General features: G+C 39.8%; 1 protein-coding gene across 4 annotated transcripts in view; it reads left to right on the top strand.

Annotated features, from left to right (window-relative positions):
• The window catches only part of DOCK3 (dedicator of cytokinesis 3), a 649,329-nt gene that overhangs the window by 562,073 nt on the left and 72,771 nt on the right, over nucleotides 1-14,485 (top strand). For all 4 annotated transcript variants that reach the window (XM_032161429.2, XM_032161424.2, XM_058442283.1 and 1 more), the window contains exons 28-30: nucleotides 11,955-12,049; nucleotides 13,726-13,801; nucleotides 14,194-14,294. In XM_032161429.2, the coding sequence (XP_032017320.1) occupies nucleotides 11,955-12,049; nucleotides 13,726-13,801; nucleotides 14,194-14,294 (272 nt within the window). The remainder of the gene's footprint in view (nucleotides 1-11,954; nucleotides 12,050-13,725; nucleotides 13,802-14,193; nucleotides 14,295-14,485) is intronic.

Raw genomic sequence — 14,485 nt, 5'->3', positions numbered from 1 at the left:
GACAGTCTGAGCCTTCAATTCATGTCAAAATATTGGGGACTCAGCCAAAACAACCTGGAAAAAACAAAATTGAAAGATTCACAGTTCCCATTTTCAAAACTTACTACAAAGTAACAGTAATCAAGATTTGTACTGACATAAAGATAGATACATAGATCAACAAAACTGAAGAGTCCAAAAATAAACTCTTATTTAAATTAGTTTGTTTTTTTTTTGTTTTTTTTTTTTTGAGACGGAGTCTTGCTCTGTCACCCAGGCTGGAGTGCAGTGGCACGATCTTGGCTCACTGCAAGCTTCGCCTCCTGGGTTCACCCCATTCTCCTGCCTCAGCCTCCCGAGTAGCTGGGACTACAGATGCCCGCCACCATGCCTGGCTATTTTTTTGAATTTTTAGTAGAGATGGGGTTTCACTGTGTTAGCCAGGATGGTCTCAATCTCCTGACCTCGTGATCTGCCCGCCTCGGCCTCCCAAAGTAAATTGATTTTTTATAATAGTGCCAAGATAATTCAGTAAGGAAAGAAGTGTCTTTTCAACAAATGGTTCTGGGACAACTTAATATCCACATGTAGGGCCAGGTGCAGTGACTCACACCTGTAATCCCAGCACTTTGGGAGTCCGAGGCAGGCAGATCACCTGAGGTCAGGAGTTTGAGACCACCCTGGCCAACATGGGGAAACACGTCTTTACCAAAAATTTAAAAATTAGCCAGGCATGGTGGCGGGCACCTGTAATCCCAGCTACTCAGGAATGGATTTCAGACCTAAATGTAAAAGCTAAAACTATGAAACTCTCGGAAGAAAACATAGTAGTATATCTTGTTGCGTTAAGCAGTGGTTTCATAGATATAACACCAAAGTGCAAACAACAAAAGAAAAAAACAGGTAAGTTAGACTTCATCAAAGTTAAAAAATTTTGTGCTTCAAAGGCTACCATCAAGATAACCCCAGAATGGGAGAAAATATTTTCAAATCATACATCTAGTAAACACCTTGTGGTCTAGAATATATTCAAAAAGACACCTACTACTCAAAGATAGAAAACTCAACTTAAAAATGGGCAAAGGATTTGAATAGACATTTCCCCAGAGAAGACAGACACATAGCCAATATGCACAAGAAAAGATACTCCACATTATTACTCATTAAGGAAATGTAAATTAAATCTACAAGATAGCACTTCACACTGAGAGTAGATATAACAGGCCAGGCATGGTAGCTCATATCTGTAATCCTAGCACTTTGGGAGGTCAAGTCAGGAGGCATTAAGTCAGGAGTTGGAGACAAGCCTGGGCAATAGAGCAAGACCCTGTCTTTACAAATAATAATAATAATAATAATTTTTTTTTTAGTTGAGTGTAGTGGTGCATGCCTGTAGTCCCAGTTTAGTCCCAGCTGAATTTGTTGAGATTTTCTTTACTTAAGAGACTGAGGCAGGAGGATCCCTTGAGTTCAGGAGCCGATACTACAGTGAACTGTGATTGTGCCACTGCACTCCAGCCTGGGCAACAGAGTGAGACCCCATCTCAAAAACAAAAAAAGAGAGTAGATATAATGAAGAAGACAAATATTGGTATTAATTCTTTAAACATTTCATAGATTTTAGTAGTGAAACCATCTTGTCCTAGAATTTTCTTGTGAAAACCTTTTTAATTATTGGATCTTTCACTTGTGAATAGGTATACTCAGATTTTCTATTTCTTCATGAATGAACTTTGGTAGCTGTAACTTCCTAAGAATTTGTCAATTTCATCTAGGTTATATAATTTGTTGGCATGCATTTGTTCATACTAGAACCATGTAATCCTTTCTGATTTTATAACATTGGTAATGATGTCACTTCTTTTGTTCCTAATTTGACTAATTTGAGTTCTCTTTTTCTTTCTTGGTCAATGCAGCTAAAAGTTTGTCCATCTTGTTGATCTTTTCAAAGAACCAATTTTTTAAATTTAAATTTTGATTTTAAGTTCTAGGGTATATGTGCAGGATGTGCATGTTTGTTACATAGGTAAATGTGTGCCATGGTGGTTTCCTGCACCTATCAACTCATTACCTAGGTATTAAGCCCAGCATGCATTAGCTGTTTTTCCTAATGCTCTCCCTCCCCCCACCTCACTCCCCAACAAGCCCCAGTCTATGTTGTTTTCCTCCCTGTGTCCATGTGATGTCATTGTTCAGCTGCCACTTATAAGTGAGAGCATACAGTATTTGGTTTTCTGTTCCTGTGTTAGTTTGCTGAGGATAATGGCTTCCAGCTCCATCCATGTCCCTGCAAAGGACATGATTTCATTCCTTTTTATGGCTGTATAGTATTCCATGGTGTATATGTAACCCATTTTCTTTATCCAATGTATTGTTGATGGGCATTTATGTTGATTCCATGTCTTTGCTATTGTGAACAGTGCTGCAATGAACATACAAGTGCGTGTATCTTTGTAATAGAATGATTTATAATCCTTTGGGTATGTACCCAGTAATAGGATTGCTGGGCCAAATGGTATTTCCGCTTCTAGGTCTTTGAGGAATCGCCACAGTGTCTTCCACAATGGTTGAACTAATTTACATTCCCACCAACAGTGTAAAAGTATTCCTGTTTCTCCACAGCCTCACCAGCATCTGTTGTTTCTTGACTTTTTTAATAATTGTCGTTCTGACTGGCATGAGATGCTGTATCATTGTGGTTTTCATTTGCATTTCTCTAATGATCAGTGATGTTCAACTTTTTTTTCATATGTTTATGGGCCACATAAGTGTCTTCTTCTGAGAAGTGTCTGTTCATCTCTTTTGCCCGCTTTTTAATGGGTTTTTTTTTTTCTTGTAAGTTTGTTTAAGTTATTTGTAGATTCTGGATATTAGACCTTTGTCAGATGGATAGATTGCAGAAATTTTCTCCCATTCTATAGATTGTCTGTTTACTCTGATATTAGTTTATTTTGCTGTGCAGAAGCTCTTTAGTTTAATTAGATCCCATTTGTCAATTTTTGCTTTTGATGAAATTGCTTTGGATGTTTTTATTATCTTTGCTGGTGCCTATGTCCTGAATGGTATTGCCTAGATTTTCTTCTAGGGTTTTTATAGTTTTGGGTTTGACATTTAAGTCTTTGATCCATCTTCAGTTAATTTTTATATAAAGTGTAAGGAAGGTGTCCAGCTTCAATTTTCTGCATATGGCTAGCCAGTTTACCCAGCACCATTTATTAAATAGGGAATCCTTTCCCTGTTGCTTTTGTCAAGTTTGTTGAAGATCAGATGGTTGTAGATATGCAGTCTTATTTCTGAGATCTCTATTCTGTTCCATTGGTCTATGTGTCTGTTTTGGTACCACTACCATGTTGTTTTGGTTACTGTAGCCTTGTAGTATAGTTTGAAGTCAGTAGTGTGATGCCTACAGTTTTGTTCATTTTGCTTAGGATTGTCTTGGCTATACGGGCTCTTTTTTGGTTCCATATGACTTTTTAAGTAGTTTTTTCTAATTCTGTGAAGAATGTCAATGGTAGTTTAATGGGAATAGCATTGAATCTATAAATTACTTTGGGCAGTATGGCCATTTTCACAATATTGATTCTTCCTATCCATGAGCATGGAATGTTTTTCCATTTGTTTGTGTCGTCTCTGATTTCCTTGAGCAGTGGTTTGTAGTTCTTCTTGAAGAAGTCCTTCACTTCCCTTGTTAGCTGTATTCCTAGGTATTTTATTCTCTTTGTAGCAGTTGTGAATGGGAGTTCATTCATGATTTGGCTCTCTCCTTAGGTATATATGAATGCTTGTGATTTTTGCACATTGATTTTGTATCCTGAGACTTTGCTGAAGTTGTTTATCAGCTTAATGAGCTTTTAGACTGAGACAGTGGGGTTTTCTAGATATGGAATCATGTCATCTGCAAACAGAGACAGTTTGACTTCTTCCCTTCCTGTTTGAATACCCTTTATTTGTTTCTCTTGCCTGATTGCCCTGGCCAGAACTTCCAGTACTATGTTGAATAGGAGTGGTGAGAGAGGGCATCCTTGTCTTGTGCCGGTTTTCAAGGGGAATGCTTCCAGCTTTTGCCCATTCAGTATGATATTGGCTGTGGGTTTGTCATAAATGCCACTTATTATTTTGCAATGTGTTCCATCAATACCAAGTTTATTGAGAGCTTTTATCATGAAAGGATGTTGAATTTTATCAAAGGTCTTTTCTGCATCTATTGAGATAATCATATTGTTTTTATCTTTTGCTCTGTTTATGTGCTGAATTACCTTTATTGATTTGTGTATGTTGAAGCAGCCTTGCATCCCGGGGATGAAGCCAACATGATCAATGGTAGATAAGCTATTTGATGTGCTGGTGGATTTGGTTTGCTGGTATTTTATTGAGGACTTTTGCACCAATGTTCATCAGGGATATTGGCCTGAAGTTTTCTTTTTCTTATTGTATCTCTACCAGGTTTTAGTATCAGGATGATGCTGGCCTCATAAAATGAGTTAGGGAGAAGTCCATCCTTTTCAATTGCTTGGAATAATTTCAGAAGAAATGATACCAGCTCCTCTTTGTACCTCTGGTAGAATTCAGCTATGAATCCATCTGGTCCTGGGCTTTTTTGGTTAGCAGGCTGTTTATTACTTCCTCAGTTTCAGAACTTGTTATTGATCTGTTCAGGGATTCAACTTCTTCCTGGTTTAGTCTTGGGAGGCTGTACGTGTCCAGGAATTTATCCATTTCTTCTAGATTTTCTAATTTACATGCCTAAAGGTGTTAATAGTATTTTCTGATGGTTGTTTGTATTTCTGCAGGATCAGTGGTGATATCCCCTTTATCATTTTTATTGTGTCTATTTGATTCTTCTCTCTTTTCCTCTTTATTAATCTAGCTAGCAGTCCATTTATGTTATTAATTTTTTCGAAAAACCAGCTCCTGGATTCATTGATTTTTTTTTGAAGGCTTTTTCATGTCTCTGTCTCCTTTAGTTCTGCTCTCATCTTGGATATTTCCTGTCTTCTGCTAGCTTTTGGGTTTGTTTGCTCTTGGTTCTCTAGTTCTTTTAGTTGTGATATTAGAAAGATTTATTTGAGATCTTTCTAGCTTTTTGATGTGGGCATTTAGTGCTATACATTTCCCTCTTAACACTTTTTTAGCTGCATCCCAGAGATTCTGGTACATTATCTCATTGTTCCCATTGATTTCAAATAACTTCTTGATTTTGGTTTTAAATAACTTCTTGATTTCTGCCTTACTTTTATTATTTACCCAGGAGTCACTCAGGAGCAGGTTGTTCAATTTCAATGTAGTTGTGTGGTTTTGAGTGAGTTTCTTAATCTTGAATTCTAATTAATAGCACTGTGTTCTGAGATCCTGTTTGTTATTATTTCATTTCTTTTGCATTCACTGAGGAGTGTTTTACTTCTAATTATGTGATCGATTTTAGAGTAAGTGCCATGTGGTGCCAAGAAGCATGTATATTCTGTTGTTTTTGGGTGGAGAGTTCTGTAGATACCTATCAGGTCCACTTGATCCAGAGCTGAGTTCAAATCCTGAATATCCTTATTAACTTTCTGTCTCAGTGATCTGTCTAATATTGACAGTGGAGTGTTAAAGTCTCCCACTATTATTGTGTGTGGGAGTCTAAGTCTCTTTATAGGTCTTTAACAACTTGTTTTATCAATCTGGGTGCTTCTGTATTGGATGCATATATATTTAGGATAGCCCTTCTTGTTGCATTGATCCCTTTACCATTGTGTAATGCCCTTTATCTTTTTTTTATCTTTGTTGGTTTAAAGTCTGTTTTGTCAGAAACTAGGATTGCAACCCCCTGCTTTTTTCTGCTTTCCATTTGCTCGGTAAATTTTCCTCCATCCCTTTATTTTGAGCCTACGTGTGTCTTTGCACATGAGATGGGTCTCTCGAATACAGCACACCAGTGGGTCTTGACTATTTATACAGTTTGCCATTCTGTATCTTTTAATTGGGGCATTTAGCCTATTTACATTTATGGTTAATATTGTTATGTATGAATTTGATTCTGTTATCATGATGCTAGCTGATCATTTTGCAGACTTGTTGATGTAGTTGCTTCATAGTGTCATTGGCCTTTGTACTTTTTTTTTTGCAGTGACTAGCAATGGTTTTCCTTTCCATATTTAGTGCTTCCTTCAGGAGTTTTTGCAAGGCAGGCCTGGTGGTGACAAATTCCCTCCTCATTTGGTTGTCTGAAAAGGATTTTATTTCTCTTTCACTTATGAAGCTTAGTTTGGCCAGATACGAAACTCTGGGCTGGAAATTCTTTTCTTTAAGAATGTTGAATATTGGCCCCCAATCTCTTCTGGCTTATAGGGTTTCTGCTGAAAGGTCTGCTGTTAGTCTGATGGGCTTCCCTTTGTAGGTGACCTGGCCTTTCTCTCTGGCTGCCCTTAACATTTTTTCCTGCATTTCAACCTTGGAGAATCTGATGATTATGTGTTTTAGGGTTGATCTTCTTGTGGAGTATCCTACTGGGGTTCTCTGGATTTCCTGAATTTGAATGTTGGCCTGTCTTGTTAGGTTGGGGAAGTTCTCCTGGGTGATATCCTGAAGTATGTTTTTCAACTTGGTTCTTTTCTCCTTGTCTCTTTCAGGTACCCCCATCAGTCGTAGGTTCAGTCTTTTTACATATTCTCATAGCTTTTGTTTGTTCCTTTTCATTTTTTTTCCTCTAATCTTGTCTGCCTTATTTCAGCAAGATAGTCTTCAAGCTCTGAAATTCTTTTCTCTGCTTGGTCTGTTCGGTTATTGATACTTGTGTTTACACTGTAAAGTCCTCATGTTGTATTTTCAGCTCCGTGAGGTAATTTATGTTCCTCTCTAAACTGGCTCTTCTGGTTAACAGCTCCTGTAATGTTTTATCATGGTTCTTAGCTTCTTTGCATTGAGTTAGAACATGCTCCTTTAGCTCAGCGAAGTTTGTTATTACGCACCTTCTGAAGCCTACTTCTGTCAATTCATTCATCTCAGCCTCTGCCCAGTTCTTTGTCCTTGCTGGAGAGGTATTGCAATCATTGGGAGGAGAAGAGACTCTCTGCCTCTTTGAGTTTTCAGTGCTTTTTCACTGATTCTTTCTCATCTTCATGAGTTTGTCTAGCTTCAATCTTTGAGGCTGCTGACCTTTGGATGGGGTTTTGGTGGGGACTTTTTTGTTGATGCTGTTGTTGTTGCTTTCTGTTTGTTTTTCTTTCAACAATTAGGCCCCTTTTTGTAGGGCTGCTCTGGTTTGCTGAGGGGTTCACTCCAGACCCTATTCACCTGGGTCCCTCCCACACCCCGAGGTGTCACCTGAGGAGGCTGCAGAACAGCAAAGATAGCTGCCTCCTTCTTCCTCTGAGATCTCTGTCCCTGAGAGGCACTGACCTGATGCCAGTGGGAATGCTCCTATATAAGATGTCTGGCAACCCCTATTGGAGGGTCTGACCCAGTCAGGGGGCACGGGATCTGGGACCCACTTAATGAAGCACTTTGGCTGCCCCTTGGCAGAGGGGGTGTGCTGTGCTGGGGGGAATCCCACTTGTCTGGGCTGCCTGGATTCCTCAGAGCTAGCAGGGGGAAAGACTAAGTCTGCCGATCCACGGAGACCATAGCCACCCCTCAGTCCCAGGGAGATCAAAGTTCTGTCCCTAAACCCCTGGCTGGAGTTGCTGAAATTCCTGCAGGGAGGCCCCACCCAGTGAAGAAGAATGGGTCAGGGTCCGACCTAAAGTGGCAGTCTGGCCACAGTCTGCCACAGCCAGTGTGGCAGTTTGGATCCAAACCGTCCAGTTTCCCCAGCACCAGCAGGGGAAAAACTAAACTGGAGCTACAGTAATGGCTGCTGCCCCTCCCTCAGCGAGCTAATCATCTTAGGCAGCAGGCAGCCATAGTGATGGATCTCCTGATCTATGGGTTGCACAAATCTGTGGAAAAAGCATGGTTTCCCAGTCTGGGTAGCACAATCCCTCACTGCCTCCCTCAGCTGGGGGTGGGGGGCCCCCTTTCGCCATGTGGCTCCCAGGTGAGCCATCACACCACCCTGCTTTTCCTCACTCTCCATGGGTCATGCCAACCACCTAGTCATTCCCAGTGAGAGAACCTAGATACCGTGGTTGCCACTGCAGGGTTCACTCACCGTTTTGGTTCTTTTCTGTGGGACCCTCCAACTGCAGCTGTTTCTAGCTGGCCATCCTCACCCCTCTGATTTTACTTCTTTTAAATTTATTGGGACTTTCTTTATGGCCTAACATATGATCTATCCTAGAGAAGGGAATGCGCATATTTTTCCTTCTATGTGCATTTGAGGAAAACGTGTGTATTTTGTTGTTAGATGGAGTGTTCTATAGACATCTGTTAGAGCTAGATAGTTTATAATATTGCTAAAGTTTTTTATTTCTTTGCTGATCTTCTGTCTAGTTGTTCTGACTGTTAGTGGTATATCAAGTCTTCAACTATTGTTGAATTGTCTACTGTTACTTTCCATTCTGTCAGTTTTTGCATTATATATTTTGAGGCTGTGTTTTTAGGTTGCATATATGTTTATAATTACGACTTCCAGACATAATTGACCCCTTTATCATTATAAAAATATACTTCTTTGTCTCTAACAAAAATTTTTGTCTTAATGTCTATATTGTCTGTTAATATAGCCATACCAGTTCTCGTTTGGGTAATATTTTCATGGTATATATTTTTCCATTCTTTTACTTTCAATGTATTTGTGCTTTTAAATCTAAAGTGTATACCTTGTAGATATAGTTGGATCATATTTTTAAATTAATTTTTCCCAACTCTGTCTTTTAGTTGGAGTGTTTAATTAATTTATGTTTACTGTAATTGCCAGTAAAGGTAATTGGTAGGTTTTACACCTGCCATTTTGCTATGTGCTTTATATAGGTCTTATGCCACCTTTGTTCATCTGTTTCTCGATTACTGCCTTCTTTTGTGTTAAATGTATTTAGTATGCCATTTTAATTCCCTCAGTGTGTGTGTGTGTGTGTGTGTGTGTGTGTGTGTGTGTATGTATGTGTATGTGTTTATTATAGGGCAGGTCTACAAATAGAAAATTCTCTCTGTTTTTACCTGAGAATGTCTTGATTTCTTCTTCTTTTTTTTTTTTGAGACAGGTCCTTTCTCTGTCACACAGGCTGCGGTGCTGTGGCACAATCATAGCTCACTGCCACATCAGTCTTCCCAGGCTCAAGCGATTCTCCCACCTCAGCCTCCCAAGTCATTGGGACTACATGTGCACACCACCACACCAGCTAGTTTTTCTTTTTTTCTTTTTTTAATTTATTGTTGTAGAGATGGGGTCTCGCTATGTTGCTCAGGCTAGTATCAAGTTCCTGGGCTCAAGCAATCCTCCCATCTCAGCCTCTCAAAGTGCTAGGATTACAGACATGAGCCACTGTGCTTCGCAGTTTCTTTAGTTTTGAATGGTAGTTTTGCTGGCTATAGGATTCTTTGTTGATGGTCTTTCATTTCAGGCTTTGAATATTTCTGCTCTCTGCCTTCTGTCCTCCATTATATCTGATGATGTCACCTGTTAATATTATTGAGGGTTGTTTGTTGTTTTTATCTTGCTGCTTTCAAGATTCTCTTTATTTTTGGCTTTTGACACTTTTGATTCTAATGTGGCTATATATGAATCTCTTTGATTTTATCCCCTGTAGAGTTTGTTGAGCTTCTTGGCTGTGTAAAGTTTTTTTATCAATTTGGAAAGTTTTTGCCCATTATTTCTTCCCATTTCTCTTTTTCTTTTCCTTCTAGCACTACCACTGTGTGTGTGTTTATACACTTAATGATGCCCCACAGGTATCTGAGGCTCTGTTCATTTGTCTTCATTCTTTTTTCTTTTTGTTTTTCCTACTTGAGATAATCTCAGTTAACTTGGCTTCAAATTTGCTAATTCTTCTGCTAGCTCAGATCTGCTGCTGAGCCCCTTTAGTGAATTTTTCGTTTCAGTTATTGTATTCTTCAATCCTAGAATTTATATTTGGTGTACTTTAAGTAATTTCTACCCTTCTTGTTGGTATCCTCTATTTGGTGAGTCATTGTTCTTACACTTTCCTTTAATTCTTTAAGTGTGATTTCCTTCAGTTCTTTGTTTAAAGTATTTTCCAAGCAAGTCCAGTGTTTGAGCTACCTCAGGAAAAGTTTTTATTTACTTCTTTTTGCCTGTGTATGGGCCATACTTTCCTATTTTTTTATATCTTATAATATTTTGTTGAAAACTGGACATTTTAAATAATTTGGCAACTCTGGAAATCAGATCCCTTCCCCACATCCCCAGGGCTTGTTATTGTTGCTTTTTATTGCTTTATGTTGTTGATGATGCTTGTTTCTTTTTTTAGTGACATTACTGGACTCATTGCTTTTTGGGGTTTTTTTAGACAGGGTCTTGCTGTATTGCTCAGGCTGTAGTGCAGTGATGTGATCATAGCTCACTACAACCTTGCCTGGGCTCAAGAAATCCTCCCACCTCAACCTCCTGAGTAGCTTGGACTACAGGCATGCACCACCACATGCAGCTAATTTTTTAATTTTTTGTAAAGATAGGGATCTTGCTATGTTTCCCAAGCTGGTCTCAAACTCCTGGCCTCAAGTGATCCTCTTGCCTCAGCCTCCCAAAGCACTGGGATTACAGGTGTGAGCCACCATGCCTGGACCCATTCTTTAATATTGATATTTTTAAATTATATGCAGTCACTAAAGTCTCCATGCAGTTAGTTAATGATCAGCTAATAACTGAACAGAGATTTTCTTAAATGCCTTAAATCAATCACTCTCCACATTTTGTTAAGGGTTTTTTTATATGTATGTGTTGGGGCTGACTGTCATTGCTCCAGCACTTTTCAATTCGGCCGTAGCCTTCACTTCCTGCTTGCCCAGAGCTTCAAGGTCAGCACAGGTGAGAGATTAGGCCTTCTCAGGCCTTCCCTAGAAATGTACACAGCCCTGCACTCATGTGTGGCCTTCTAGATTCCCAGGAATATGTCAGAGCTTTTCAAGGCCTCTTATGGATATTTCATTCCTCAGCTTTTCCTTATAATTTTTTTTTAGCCATTCTCTGGTTTGCCCGAAATGACATGGCTGCTTCATGCAGCTGGGATGTTAAATTATATGTTTTTTTTTTTCCTCCAACAAATGCCTTGGGTATAGAGTTTTCCTCACTGAGTGAGCTCTGAGTCAGGTTAAATTAAGACAAACCCTATGAATGGAGTTTTTCCAGGAAGCTGCCAAGCAGGTCAAATAATAACAATTCTGGGGGTTGGGACTTTTTGTAGGAGTTCCAAAACCATTCTGTCCCTTCTAATGGCTGCTAGGCTCTGGTTTTCATGACTTTCATGATTCTACAGCAGCTTGTTTTTAAGGCTACTGTGGAGGTGGGAGGGGATGAGAATAGTGCAAGTTAAAAATGCAACAAAACTCATTGTTATTATTCATCCATTTTTCTTGAGTAAACATTTCTTAGATTGTCACAAGCCTTTGGTTAACCAGTATTAGCCACCCCATTGCTTTCATGGACAAGCAGATTTTCAGAGGTCTTTACTCTGCCATTCCTAAAGTACCTCTCCCATCATTGTGTTCTTAATATCCAAAAAAGCATGTTCTTACAATCAAACGCTCAGGGGCCATGCCCCAGAAAATGAAGCCCATGGAATCAGTCGGACACTAGTTTGGCTAGACCTTAGTCTGTCCCATGCTTTGGGCTTTGTGGGTATAAAGTGGGTATAGAGCTGCTTTGGGCACTGTGGGTATAGAGCTACCTCTGTTCTGCACAGTTTTGGTCTGCTTCCATCTGGCCTGTGAGAGTACCCAGAACTCTCATGTAGCCCTCTAAGAGAGAAACAACTCACAGAGAGAACCAGATCTAAGTCACTGGTCCCACCCATTGTCGTGATCTAGTGGCCAGGAGTGGCCTATTGAGGAGATGGATATTGTGGTGGTGGTGTCTCACATCAGCTTTCCTCTGCTGTCAGGAATTTCTGCTGAAGATTTTTTGCGTGTTCCGGAACCTGATGAAGATGAGTGTCTTCCCTCGGGACTGGATGGTAATGAGACTGCTCACAAGCAAGTGAGTATGGAAGGGCTCTGTATCAGCATCACTGAGCTGTTCTCAGACTAAGAAGAGTATGTGTATTTCAGAGAGGGAGCACATGAGCAAGACAAATAAAGGCCAGGGCCATGGGAACAGAGAGGAGAGGGCAAATGGAAAAATATTTTTGTGTTTAGTAGATGATGGCACCGTAAGCATACAGAAGGAAATTTTCAGGATGTGAAATATAATATCCAGAGAAGGGTTCTTCCTTGAGGAAGGCCTGCTCAGTGGCCCATTGGCCTCTGCTGCCCTGTAGGTTTAGGCATTATCCCAAGCCTTCTTCTCAATTTGAATTGTGTTGTCTACCAGGCAGTGCTTGCCTCCCATAGACAGTGCCAGTTATCCACCTGAGACCTGGCTGCAAGGCTCTGACCACTTCTGATTACTGACATAGAATTTACTCTAAAGATAATCCTAACCTGACTGCCTCATTTATATTTCTAGCTTGTGCTTCCTCCTGGCAAACCAGACAAATGATGCATGTGGTAAGGGGCTGGCTCATCTGGTCTCTCTCTATTCAGAAGAAGGCTGCTTGGCCTCCACACTCTAGCCCATTGCTTCCTCCCACTGATCTGCCTTTTATATTGACATATAAAATACAGTGAAAGTGTTCGTTAGATATATTAGCAAGATACTAGCATGGTCTTTCCACTTTACACCTTTTATAAGCACTGTAACTTTTTCCAAAATGCAAATGTTTTATAAAGAATAGAGGGATGATTGTAAACAAAGTTGCACAGATACTTCCTCAAATAGTGACTTTTCCATTTGAATCTTTCTTGTTTCTATCTCTTAGCTCCATTCAGAGCACTTCAGGCTCCCCAGCTTATCCTGCAAGAGCAGCTTTTTCTTTCAAAGCTTTGACCCTTTAAATTTTTCACTCCCTCTAGTGGTGGACTAGTCTTTCTAATGCACTGTTTTTGTCATGTTCTTCTGCATCTAAGCAGAGGTGGCCACTGTTAGACGTAAGTCTCTTTGCCAGGTAGCCAAGGCCCTATGTAATGAAACGTACTGTCCCACTAGACTTCCTCTCCACTTCACTCTCTTGTTCCAGCAGGACAGCTTCCCATTGTCCCTTCTATGTGCCCAGGCTAAGATTGAGAGTGATTACTCAAGCTAGATCAAAAGAGCTGAATTCAAATGACACCTAGATGAAAATAATAGTATATGACAAAAGCAAAGATTTATTAACTATAGAAACCCCTGTTATCCAGTATAATAATAAAATTATGTTCTAAGTCCTACAAAGTGATAATAATATCTCTTGATTACCCAGAGGTCCCCAAAATACTAGAACTACTCTGAACTGGCAGAAACCTTAAAGAACCATCGAACTCCTACCACCTTTTATAGGCAGGGAAAATGAGACCCAGAGAGAAGTATGAAGGCCACGTAATGACAGAACTAGGTCTAGAACCCACTGATGTCCTGTGCTGTCCTGCCAACTGTGGGGCATTTCTCCAAGACTGGTTTTCTGTAGAGTTTTTTTCTATAGAGTTTGTACCATTTTCTCTTTCCTTTATAGTCACATCTTACATGGGAACAAATCGTACTCAAGAAGTTTGCACACAGGCTATAGACAGCTGATACCAAGCCATCAGATGCCATTGTTAGTCTTTTAATTCTGCCAATGCCTTGTTTCCTTACTGCAGTATTATAGTCACTACTGTCCAGTACCTGTCCTCTGCACTGCACAAGAATTTCACAGAGACTGACTTTGACTTTAAGGTAGGCACTCCTGAAATCCGTCACTATTATTGCAATAACCTTAGAAAGCCAAAACCAAGCTCACTTGTTTTTTGCTTTATTAATAGATTCATAGTATCAAACAGCTTCCAAGCCTGATGATGATTAGAATATGACCTGGGATACCCCTGTTGGAAGTGTTGGTAGCCAAACTTCATGAGTACGCTTTCTAGTCCAGCATCAACACAATTGGCTTCAGAAGAAGTCAAGGGGGAAAAAAAGAAAAATTCTTGTTTGCAAAGATGTTTAAAAGGGAAAAAATGAGGATCTTAAGATTGTAAAATGGGTTCTATGCTACATGCATGTATTTAGTAACTCTCCCTACAAGATTAAGTTCTTAGACTGTCACGTTTTCTCTTTCTCTGTCTCTCTAGGTGTGGAATTCTTATTTTAGCCTGGCAGTTCTATTCATAAATCAGCCAAGCCTTCAGCTAGAAATTATCACCTCAGCCAAAAGGAAGAAGATTCTAGATAAGTAAGATAAATGTCTTAATGTCTTATATTCATCTCCTTACCGCTTGGCCAAATAGGGCTATGTTTCCATGAGAGTTCCTTCAGAGGTCCACAAGGTTCTCAGCTGGGTGGTTTCCCAGGGACCCAAGTGTGGGAGTTAAGTGGAGAGCCCAATGGCTTAGCACGTTGGGAAACATTAGAAACAAACAGTGC

Source organism: Hylobates moloch, unplaced genomic scaffold (genome assembly GCF_009828535.3).
Source record: "Hylobates moloch isolate HMO894 unplaced genomic scaffold, HMol_V3 SCAFFOLD_8, whole genome shotgun sequence".
Lineage (NCBI taxonomy): Eukaryota > Metazoa > Chordata > Mammalia > Primates > Hylobatidae > Hylobates > Hylobates moloch.
The sequence above is the reverse complement of the archived record's forward strand: the minus strand, read 5'-3'. Positions and strand labels throughout refer to the sequence as shown.